Genomic DNA, 12,246 nt, shown 5'->3' with positions numbered 1-12,246 from the left:
TGTCTGTAGTTTTGCTTGATGCTCTAACATTTTGTGGTCCTGTGTTATAATGATAATTCCTAAATAAACCAGCAGAGGGCATGCATATGGCATGATTTCAAAAAACGTTAAAGATTTTTAATAATGTAGAGTCTGCCGCTCCTCTTCACCTGCCTACACAAGCACAAGGACGCAGATATGTGTTTGCCAGCAGTAATGTGTGTTTAAAGGTAAAATATGCTTTTGTGCAATGCATTATGTAGTTCTCTGTAAAACCTGAATTTGTTATAAAAAGGACCACAAAGGGTAAATATATTCTGCATTCTGATACAGTAATACGGGTCTAATGTGGAAGAAATTAAAACAAGTGGGTCCTCCTAGAAAAGCAATAATTACAGTGCCTAACTGTCACATTCCTCAGGTACATTATCTGTATATATACACCTGTTCTGACAAGCCCCAGTCTGCCCCACCAATCAAGCAAACAGCATTAAGAAGACTAAGGATCTCTCCACACAAAGTTGTGGGGAAGTGTAAGGGTTGGGCAAGGGTTGGGGTATAAAAAAAAAAATTAGATACTTTGAACTTCCCACGGAGCACCATTTCCTCCTTTAGAATAGAATATGAGACACAGCAAACTTGCTAGAGAGACCAGCCCGTCAAAACTCATGCACTGTGCAAGGAGGGGATTATTCAGAGAGGCAACAAATAAAGTAAAGATCTTCCTGAAGGAGCTGGTAAGCATCAAAGCAGAGATCGGAGTATCTGTACTTCGGACAAGTTTATGCCATACACTCTTTATTCTTTATGGAAAAGTGGTAGAAAAATGTATATTGATGAGAAGACTCATTGGGATCAGACATGTGAAGAAAAGGTGAAAAATGTCTGGCCATCAGGGAAACGCTTTGTCTCGCACAAACCTAATATCACTTATTACCATGAGAACACAATTCCCACAGTGAGACACGGTGCTGACATCATCATGTTGTGCAGTTGTTTTTTCAATGGCAGGGACTGGGAAACTGGTCATAATTAAAGGAATGATGAACTACAAAGAATACAGGAAAATGATTTGCGGTCTTCAAGAGATTTGAAGATTGGACAGAGGTTTACCTTCCAGCCCAACCATGACCGAAAGCAAACTGCTAAAACAACACTGGAGTGGGTTGAGATGAAACATTTGTATCATGGAAAAGTCTAGTCATGCCTTAATCCAATTGAGTATCTGTTGTATGACTTTTAAAGAATGATGTTCAGCAGAGGATGTAGTCTAACTTGAAGTAGCTGGTAATGAAAAGACGTATGAGAAATATATTTTTGGATCGATGAGCCAAGCTTATAGAGACATACACAAACAGCTTGCAACAGCTTCAGACAAAAAGAAAGCACTCTGACTTTAGGAAGATGAAGGGGAAGGTTATTGAATAGCAACTGTGGAGAATAAAAAAATAAGAGGTAAAAGTTTCAGTATAAACCACCTATGGTTGTTACTTTTTTTTAAAGAAGGATGCCCTGATGTTGTCCTAAAGGATGTCACATATTTTCTGTTGGTGGAACTTACATGACTGCTTTGTTTGCACATTAAACAGCGTAACAACCAATAGGATGCCCTCTTAACTTGAGAGAGCTGTTCTGGCATCACGTCTACAATGATGTTTAGCTTGTTTCTCACGGTATGGCTTTTGATTAGAGATAATCAAAAGCCATACCGTAGAAGTCTGGGAAATCTGATCCCACCCTCTCTGTTGCTAATCAAGTGTGAAATGCAGCAACATCACAACTGTCTGGAAAAGGTGTCGGCTGTCATCATTAGGTACAGTACATATAGGTGCATTCATTCCATGTGTATAATGTATGTTATTCATGACATATTCTCATCTAATAACAATTTTGGTTATTATCAAACATTTAAAGGACCACTAAGATGTTTATGGTTCACATGTTTAGCAACTCTTGAGAAAAACTATTTGTATCTTAGCTGCAATAGCCCATCAACTTTATCCACCAGCAGTTTGTTTGCCTGCCATTTGGTGCCTGGCACTGGAAGCTACTATTTGCAGTTAGACTACATGAGCTTTGGTGACTATTGCCACTCAGTATCACAGAGGAATTAGCTGAACTGGGTAAACAAATTGGACAAGTGTAATCTCCATTCACCACAACATTTTTAGCTTTCAATACCATTTTATTTCCAAAGAAAAACAGTGTGTGCACGGCTTAACGGTTAATTAGTTAGTTGGTTAAAAACAACAAAAACATACATGCATGTCTTTCTTGGCAACTCCCACAAAACCGCACACGATCACAGCTATCAAAAACAAAACCGGTATGACCACCGTGCAATGTTTGACTGATAGTACCTTGGAATCAGGGTGTATCACTATTCATCATGCTTTTTTGGAATTGCTTTGTTAACACACTGAAACACCTTTGCAGATTGGATACGAAATCGCAACTCTGCATACCGTGACCCTGGCACACCCCAAGACATTACCCTACATTTCAACAACTTTCAATGTAATGAAATTCAGACCAACATTTTATCTAAGACACATTGTACGGTTCTTGAAAACAGGTTGAATAACAGTGGTGAAAAGAAAGTCATACAGGGTGAAAGTTGCAGTTGCTTTCAACACAGTAATCACATTAAACATCCAATGAGGCAAGGGTTAGTAAATTATTACTTTTTAAATTGAAGAAAGTGCAAGTTAAAGGCTAAACAAACAAAACATTTCTGAAGATAAATACGATAGGCAGCCATTATCCTTGCAGTTTGAACTGTTGTAACTGCTCTAAATGAACAGTTTTGATCATCTTTCATATTCAGTCAATGCTTTGAGAGCTAACCTCCTGAGATATAGTCCCCTGTGTTATAATAGTAAATTCAAATGTCATCATCCTTATGACACAATCCCAACCTTAATGTCTGAAAAGAGTATGATGACATCAGAAGCTAAAGGTTTTCCCATTTATCAAAAGTGTTAAAAAAAAAATCTATTTGTATAATAGACCTTATTTCATGCTTTCTAGTCCTCAAGAAACCCTGTAAATTCCCTATCTGCCATGAAGATTGCTTGTATGAAAGAATAAAAAGTCCATTATTTCAAAATCCCCAAATAATATAAGTTAAGAAAGCTAGTCCTGTTGTAAACAATGGAATCATGCAAACCTTATTTCACAAAAGTAACCAATTCTGGCCAATGTACCAGTTTTCCTTTTTTCCCCTCCATATATATGGTTAAACTTATTATATGAAATTACTAACTTGATAAAAAAAAGAAATTCAGATATGGAGTGTTCATTTTAGGCTTTCAACTTGGATCTTAGTTGCTTCTTCAAACTTTGAGTATCTAGTTTTGTACTGTAGGCTGTGCTCTTACTCGACCTGCAGACTGAAGCCAGAGTATTGAACCTGTAATCCAGGACAAGGTCTTGGTCAAAGGCAATATCAGGGATGGAGATGGCATCAAGATCAAAGATATGATTATCGTCTCCTTCCTCAGCGTAAATCTGAGCATCATAATCACCCAGCTCCTCTTCTGGTGCACTGAGGGCATACAGCTTCTACAGAATAAAAGTAAACAAAAGGAGAAAACATTATTAAAAAAGTAACACAATGAACAGAACTTAAACAATTGATGAAATGGTTTTCGTACTTGTTGTAGTATTGGGCGTATGTTTGTATGTTGCAACGCACTAATGTCTCCGTCGTGGAGAGCCAAAGCCTAGGAAATTAAAAGTAGATTATGCGATTTCAGTTGTGAATAACATCAGATATAAATGATGGAACATTTCACAGCAAAAGTCCTGACGGTAGTGAGGACAGCATTGCCCCAAGCATAGCGCTTATGTGATAGTTTCTTATTGTTGATCCACTCTATGAGTGGTAGGTTTGAATAAACTACAAGATGTAATGACTCAGTGAAATTCTTAATCTGCTTCTTCTAATAATTCTACATTTCTGTAGTTGTACAACTTCTTCTTTAATAATAATAATAATAATAACAATGATGGTATTATAATAATAATAATAATAATAATAATAATAATAATAATAATAACAATAATAATAATAACAATAATAATGGTATAATAATAATAACAATGATGGTATAATAATAATAATAATAATAATAATAATAATAACAATGATGGTATAATAATAATAATAATAATAATTATTATTATTATTATAATAATAATAATAATAATAATAATAATAATAATTGTACCTTCTGCCAAGAATACCAAAATCGATATTTTTGCTCCATTGCCAACTGGAGAAAAAAAACATGTCAATTTATGATAATTCCAATAACCATCCATTATTCATTTGTCATTACACAACATTGGGCTGGCTATTTTCTCTGGTCGTCAACAAATATGAAATGACCAAAGTCAAGAGTGTGTGAGTCAGTGATTTTAAGCCCCAAGCTCATTTGTTCCCAAACAATAGGTTAATACAAAAGTTCAGAACTTTTCATAAATAAATCATTTTATTTAAAGACAGAAACTGCAATGTACCTTCCAAAATTACTTGAGAGTATATTGAGGACAATTTTCAGCCAGTCACTCTGAATTTGTAATAGTACCAATGGAGTTCTATGGCACATCAATTCATTGCTGGTTTTGGTCTTTTCTTTGGATTTATTGACTCTGGGATACATCCTTTAATTAATTAACAATAATAATAATAATAATAATAATAATAATAACAACAAATGTCTGTACCCAGTACCAAGGGTCCCTCTGCTCTGGTCTTTTCAAGGGATCAAACCATGTCCCATCACTTGACTGCAAAGAAAACAAATTAATGTGAAGTCATGACCTCACGTTAACAGATGAAAATAATTAGTGTTCATTTGTCATTAATATAACAAATGAAGAATGGCCTCTTATTAAATGTATGTATACTTTTCTTCACTTACTGGCTGTTCTGGAAATTTCTTGTGATTCTGACTGGGATTCCCAAAATTCACCTGTTGAAAGTCAAAAACAGGGTTTTTTTACAGCTATTCTTCCATATTTAAAGTGAGAGTATCACTGATGGGAGGTGATCAAGTTCAGGTTCATTTAGCAAAAAATGTATTTACTTGGCAATCAGTTCCAGGTTTCTCAATGTTACTCTGTATCAGTTGTCCTAAACTTGAATCATTATGAGGTGGCATTGGTAAGGGCTCCTTCGTACATTGCAGCAGAAAAATCAAGAGTAGCATAGCTGGAAGACAAAGACCGCACAAATACAGATAAATTCATATAAGTTTATGTCCTAAGTGACTTTACTGCGAAATATGTTTACCCCCATTTTAACTAAAGGGAATCTTTACATATTGTTGACAATTTAAGACTTGTGTCCTACCTGCAAGCAGTAGCATGCTAAGAAATATGATCCCAAGCGCTCCTTCTCCTACTACAGAGACCTTAGCTTTGCGGTTGCGGCAATTTGGCTTTGTTATGTCAACACAGTTACACACAACAACTGACAGGTTGTAAACTGCTTTCTCGCCCTGGAGGTCAGACACCTCAAGCACCAAATCGTACTCTCCAGAATGAATTGTGTGCTCCTTCACCAGGTTGGTTGTATACCCTGTACATAAAACATTAATTTTGATATTGTCATTCGTATTTCCATACGGTTCAAAATAGACTTCGAGGTCTATTTATTTTTTCTTACCTTGTGTACGGTCAAACTTCCACTTGCCCTTCTCTTTTTCCAGGAGCTTGAAGGAGAAAGGTCCACCATAAGGGTCTTGATCTAGGTCGAAGGCTGTGATGTTGGCCCAAGAGAGTTTATCAGATTGGCAAATGTCCACATTTCTTTCAGTCAACTGTGGAACATTGTCGTTTTCATCGATAATATGGATGTTGAGGGTTGCAGTCCCTGTCAATGGAGGAACACCTGGTGACCAAAAAAGGGTTAGTGTGCATTTTCATTGGTGAAGACATTTTAAATAAGAACATATTAATAGTCCTGAAGGTCATACCATTGTCAACAGCATATATTGCGACCTTATAAATATTGTCTTTCACAAAGGAGGACTCTCGGTCTATTATCTTGGTTGTGGTTATATTTCCAGTCTTGGGGTCCACTGTTATCCAATCAGCCGGGTCGTCTGCTTTTGTGTATCTGAAACACACAATCAGGCCTTTTCAAGTTATTTATTGACAAAATAATTGTAGTCATGTGAGATGATCATACAGCTACTAAATTCATGACTTACACAAATGTGTTGGCACTGGAAGTGTCATGATCTGTAGCTGTAAATGTTGCCAGATAGAACCCGGCCTTGGTATTTTCAGCCACCGTAACGTGTTTTTCAGCTAAGTCAAAGATTGGAGGATCATTGACATCCTCCACAATCACTGTCACTTCGGTAGTGGACACATGTGCTGTTTCTTTCCCAGTACCACCGCCAATAGTGATGACATCCCAAAGACCGGCGGTGTATTTTTTTTGCACCTTGCATGAGAAATATGGCACCTCATTCTGTACACTGATTTTCAAATGTTTTTCATGACTGTCTTCATAGTCCAGAGGCTGTTAAAAAGATAAAAAAGGAAAGGAATTTTTGAAGGTCATGCCATAATGTATCTTGGTATCATAAACCCTTTTAATAGCCATAAAGTGTGTCATTGATAGTTGGCAATTTCTTAATTATAGTACCAAAAAAAACAAGTATCCCAACAAATAGTAGCAATTTTTTAAAGGTTTCCCTCTCTTTAGCATTTGTTAGCACTGCTGCGGTTCATCTCATCAACTATTTAATTTAATGCTAATCACTTTTGATCACACTTAATGCTAAGTGTGATCAAAAGTGATTTATCAACAATAGAGCATAATGTATTGGATGTTGAATACAGCACCCCATTGAAAACTACTTGGAACTGGTTACGTTATCTGTGCTCTTTATGCTATAAATTACATTGGCGGATGATAGACAGGACAGAGAGGGACAGACAGGGAGAGACATGTAGCATAAATGTCCATTAAAAAAAAAACGTGTTGCCTGTGTTTTATATATTTTTCTAAATACTTTGGAATTTGAGCTTGAAAGAATCAGTATGGTTACACACAAAATACCTTTTCTACATACAACAGTCCTTCATTTGTCTCAGGATCAGTAGTGATTTTGAAGTTCCCGTTTTCGTCTCCTTCGATTTGATATATGGCTCTCCAGGCCGATGAACCTTTTTCGTCTTGGTCTGTAACTTGCACACGTTTAACAAGAACATTTTCCTGCCCTTCTTTCACACTCCCTGTACCCTGGAATAGAAAAATAAAAATGTAATAGTGAAAATTGACTGCTGAAATATAACCATACTTTTATCAAGGTAAATGAAATAAGTATTGCTCACTGATTGTCCTGTTATCACAGGTAGATGGTTATTTCCATCTTTTATGTTGATAATGACAGTGGCAAAGCTCGAGAGCTGGACTTTTTCTCCACGGTCTTTGGCCTCCACTTTAATGATGTAGCTCTCGGCTATCTGATTAGTTTAAAAAAATAGTATTAAATATATTATAATTTAGCCATATCATTCAAATTAAAGAAGATAAAAGTTCCGAGATGAACTTTAAATATTGTTAATTTGATAATTATGCCATTATGCAATGAGCTTCCTCACCTCATGGTCCAGACATCCTTTAAATGAAATGGTTGCAGTTGATTGGACTTGTGTTAAGTAGAACTCCAGGTCAGTTGGTTCAGGAATGACTGAGATTATTTTGAAATCAAATAATCTGTTTTGCTCATTGCTGTCGTCATCGCTTGCTTTAATGATAAGCAATTCAGAGCCTGGCAGTATCAGAAGAAAGCAGTTTTTTATTTTGTATAATATTTTTTCACAATAGAAACAGTCAAGATTGAGAATCGACAAGCAAGTTACCTTGTAGTTTTGACTCTTCTATGGTAACCTCGTACCTATCAGGCTCAAACTTTGGAGGGTTGTCATTTGCGTCGTTAATTATTATCTCAACTGCAAGCTGTGTGTCTATTTCCTTTTTTTTTCGATCAAAGGCCTGAAACGTGAGCTGTAATGCAATAGCAAGAATTGTGACATAATGAAATCCTTTGCTCTAAAGCCCAAGTGCACACAAACACAAACACATACATCCAAGAGATCATTTAAACAATGCAGATTTTGTAAAATCCTTCCCACCTTTAAAACTTTGAAATTCTCGTAGTCGACGGGGCCATGGACAGTAACTAATCCTGTGTCTTCATGGATTTGCAAAATATTTTTGGGTTCTATATCCACACCCTGACCATGTATCATGAAAACGCTGAATTTCTTTTCAACCCGAACCTGAGTAAAAACACAATAGTAGTGAATGCTGTGACCTTGTCATACATATACAATTCATATCCACTCATTATGGCTCTCTGTTTATACACACCACTCCCAGGTTGTATGGGTAGCTTCCATCATAGTCTTCGTCAATACTGAAGGAATCAATGATCCAGTCTCTTTTTTGTCGATTCAGGATTTCTAAAGACGAACTGGGGACTACCAAACACTAGAAAAAAAACATTACTTTCATCAGATTAAGTACATTTGAGCTTATTTTGTATATTCAAGATTGTGATTACTTATACATACAACAACAGAAAAGATGATGAAACTCTTAAAACATTGTTAAATGTCTGTTAATTTATACACACAACCCTCATTAGAGCACTGCTCTATAGTCTGTCAGTAATCTATAATGTTAGCAGAATTAACCAGTGCTTTCAGCATTGACTATTATAATAATTTATAATTTGATTTGTAATTTATAAACTAACTTAATTTAATCTAAAATTGAACATTTTACCTGCATCATGTTGACCATATTATCACATAAACATAATTTTGATAGAAGACATCATGCAGGTAAGAGATAACTTGAATGAATTTTTTATTATTTTATAGTAATAAGTTAGAATTGTTTGAGATATTCCAATATTAGATCATGCAAAAGATACATTCTTACCAGTATGAAGAACAGAGCAGGGCGTATTTTATCCATAGCATAAAGTATGAAGTTCATGTGTTGTCATAGTCAGTAGTCCCTTGGTTTTTAGACTCAAGCTGTGATGCACCTGGATTAAAGTTTAAATGCAACTCACAGTGGCAGTTTACCTGAGAGGGGGCAGGGCCTGTGTAATAGTAGATGTCACACATGCGGGTCCAGCCTGGAATCTCAGATAAGCAGCTGGGTGTGTACACAATGTGTGTGTGTGTGTGTGTGTGTGTGTGTGTGTGTCAAAATGCATTATATATATTTAGTCTGTAACACTTTTGTTAGAGAAATGTGAGAATAGTTATTATGTTACTATACCTTTACACTGTGCATGACAATGTAATCATTTATATCATTTATCTTTGAATAGCTTGTTTCCTAGCAAGCTTAGAAAGTGCTTTACAATGGTGCAGAGACACACAAATAAAATACATGTTGAAACAATAAATGCCTTAAAGGACGAGACAGACAGTTACGCCTTGGACTTTCCTTTGATATTTCACTGATCCTTGTCAACTACGTGCGTGCGTGTGCGTGCATGCGTGTGTGCGTGTGTGTGTGTGTGTGTGTGTGTGTGTGTGTGTGTGTGTGTGTGTGTGTGTGTTACAGCTTACTTCTAGTTTAGAATTGTCTAGTTTAGAAATCAGTTCCTGGAATAAGCTGATTAAAACAATGATTTTAAATGTTACTTTTACTGCAGTATTTTGCAGGCTGAGAGGCAAAGCTAGCTTTATCTGTTATGAGTAAGATATGTCACAACACTTTCTTTATAAAACAAACCAAGAAACAATGTATTTTTGGGTTGATGGGGATTAGATATTAAGTGAAAGGTCAGATTACAAAATTAAAATGTAATTTCAGCCCCACAGTTATAACAAGGCTGCATTCATACAGATTCAAACAAAGTTTTGTTTCTTTCAACAGTTGACTTTGTCTATTGTCACTTATTGTTTTCTGTGGCTGTGTCCTGGTGATTGCTATTTAATAAACGGATTGCCTATTACTTACCTGATTTATTTCCCCGACAATAACATTTAATTATGTAACATCTGTGTGTGCTCATTGTGATAACACTGGAAATATGCTTTGGACAAGAACATAACTGGCAGAATGTAAAACATAACTACACTGGCTTTCATTCTGTTATTACAAAAGCACCTGTTATTTCTTGGATGTGCTGGCTATACAGATGAATATTATAACCTCATTTACAACTACCTTTTAAGCAATTCATAGCAGAAACGTAATTTCTTTTTTAGATAAAAATAAGATAACAAATCTGCATATTAGATTGGTGCTGTGTAAAAGCCGAGGACAATTAGAATAGTCAAGTTTAGAAAATACCTTTTTAAACATGTAAACAGTGATGGGCAAGTTACTTTCAAAATGTAATACAGTACATATTACTTATTACTGTCTTTTTAAAGTAATACGTTACATTACATTATTACTGTCTCTGAACTATTATGTGTTACACTACTTTTGCGTTACTTTGAGTTACTTTCACCAAAACAACCGCAAAAGTATGGCTTTAAATGATAATGTAGTTTGTTGCAGCTCAATAATTAAAGCTACCGTATGTATCTATCTGCCAGTACATGCTGAAAACTAGGAAAATAGTTAGAAATTAAACTCATGCTCCGTTTAAGTGGACTAAATAATATGTGATATCGGTAACATTACGTCGCTGTGTGTTATTAATAACATGTTGGTGGAGCCTCTGCACGGCCCTGTAACCTGCTGTATATGAACGAGTCTCTATGGCAGCGTCAGCTCACCTTGTCATTGGTGTGTTAACGGGGATTTGGCTGACACGTTTTCTAAAAGCCGGCGATTCCACAGAGGACAGAGGCTGCAGATCTTCAACACTCTGCCACGAGTCTCTTATCTTCTCGGGGTTCAAGCAGCAGCCCAAGAGAAAAGTGACCTTCTGTTGCTTTGGCCTGCGCGCACTCCTGTCTTTCTGTTTTCTTTTCTCCGAGCCTGCAGCTCTGCATTGTGAGGCTGTTTCTGCAGCCGTCTTAACCGATAGTAAACAGGCTTACTGAGTAACTCTTCTACCTGCACAATTATTTCTCTGGTATCAGAATGTCTCGCGATGTTTGTGAATTCTTAGAAACAAAACACCACATCATTTCGGGTTAAAATGTGTTGTAACTGCGTTACTGAGAATTGTAACGGGTTTTATATTACCGACATTTCAGAAGTAATGCATTATATTACTGCGTTACAGCCAAAAGTAATACATTACTGTAACTCCGCTAACTTTTGTAACGCGTTACACCCAACACTGCATGTGAACATAATCTTTAGGGGGAGAAACTGGAGTATTGTGTATCACTAACCGCTACGCCCCTGCTAACTGCAATAACTTAGCTGGAACTCTGAACGCCAGCCTGTCAGATATTTTGCAATTAAACATGACTGATCTCTTTCCTGTAAACCTTGATGAAATCACCTGTTGTGATAGATAATAATTGAAACAACGCACTGTGTAGGGCCTATGTGTAAAGGTAAAAACGTGTGTGTCATTGGAGGTCCTGGGGGGAGGCTGTCAGCCATCCCCACTGCAGTCAGCAAGGATGCGAATGTGCTCATTGTGTCCCTGGGCAAGAAACGTCTTGCCCAGGGACACAATGAGCATTTCATTCGAAATTGCTCATGTGGGGATTGTATTGATAGTATTGAGTGTGTGTAAATCGCTTTCAGTAAAAAAATATAAATAAATAAAGTTTATGTTTAAATTACTTTCATACTCACTTGAGTCTTTTGGTGTTTCAGTTTTTGTAATGTGTTTAGTTTTTTGGTGCTTGCATATATTTACACCTATATGCTGAAGTAGGCCACTATAACTTTAAATTGTTTTTAGTGGTGCCCAGATTTCGAGCAATCGCATACCAAGCTCCCTTTCTCTCGAACCAACTTCCTGTTTTTAATCAGAGAGGCAGAGAGTGTCCAAACTTTCAAAACTGTGTTGAAGACCTACATTTTTCACAAAGCCTTTAGTTAGAGCTGGCATTTTATGGTATTCATTTATTTTTTATTTTATTTTAACCCATTTTAATGTTTCGTTTATTTGTAGCCTATTGTCTTTTGTTGTCTCTTTTTTTATTTTGTTTTATTTCTATTTGTAATTCACACAATATTGTCTTTTCTTTTGCTGTATTTCTATTTTTTACAATGTTGTTGTTTGTTTTTAATCTGCAAAGCCCACTGAGACAAACATGTTTTGTGATATTGGGCATAAACTTTGATTTTATTTT

General features: G+C 36.1%; 1 protein-coding gene across 2 annotated transcripts; it reads right to left on the bottom strand.

Moving 5' to 3' along the window:
• Positions 1–2,131: 2,131 nt before the first annotated feature.
• Positions 2,132–9,129, bottom strand: LOC134867703 (B-cadherin-like). 2 transcript variants are annotated; one of them, XM_063888479.1, is made up of 17 exons: positions 8,954–9,126; positions 8,378–8,497; positions 8,140–8,286; positions 7,867–8,011; positions 7,606–7,775; positions 7,336–7,467; positions 7,061–7,243; positions 6,201–6,517; positions 5,964–6,106; positions 5,654–5,878; positions 5,339–5,566; positions 5,073–5,197; positions 4,908–4,958; positions 4,711–4,773; positions 4,212–4,256; positions 3,636–3,704; positions 2,132–3,543 (listed from the first exon to the last, which is right to left on the bottom strand). In XM_063888479.1, exons 1-17 carry the CDS (start codon positions 9,008–9,010, stop codon positions 3,283–3,285), a joined length of 2,481 nt encoding a protein of 826 aa, XP_063744549.1. In that variant the 5' UTR covers positions 9,011–9,126; the 3' UTR covers positions 2,132–3,282. The 2 variants fall into 2 exon arrangements, with proteins under 2 accessions (XP_063744549.1, XP_063744559.1); XM_063888489.1 differs by lacking the exon at positions 7,336–7,467 and having other exon boundaries at positions 8,954–9,129.
• Positions 9,130–12,246: the final 3,117 nt, after the last annotated feature.

This window comes from Eleginops maclovinus, chromosome 1 (assembly GCF_036324505.1).
Source record: "Eleginops maclovinus isolate JMC-PN-2008 ecotype Puerto Natales chromosome 1, JC_Emac_rtc_rv5, whole genome shotgun sequence".
Classification (NCBI taxonomy): domain Eukaryota; kingdom Metazoa; phylum Chordata; class Actinopteri; order Perciformes; family Eleginopidae; genus Eleginops; species Eleginops maclovinus.
Note: the sequence above shows the minus strand (reverse complement) of the source record. Positions and strands in the feature narration are given on the sequence as shown.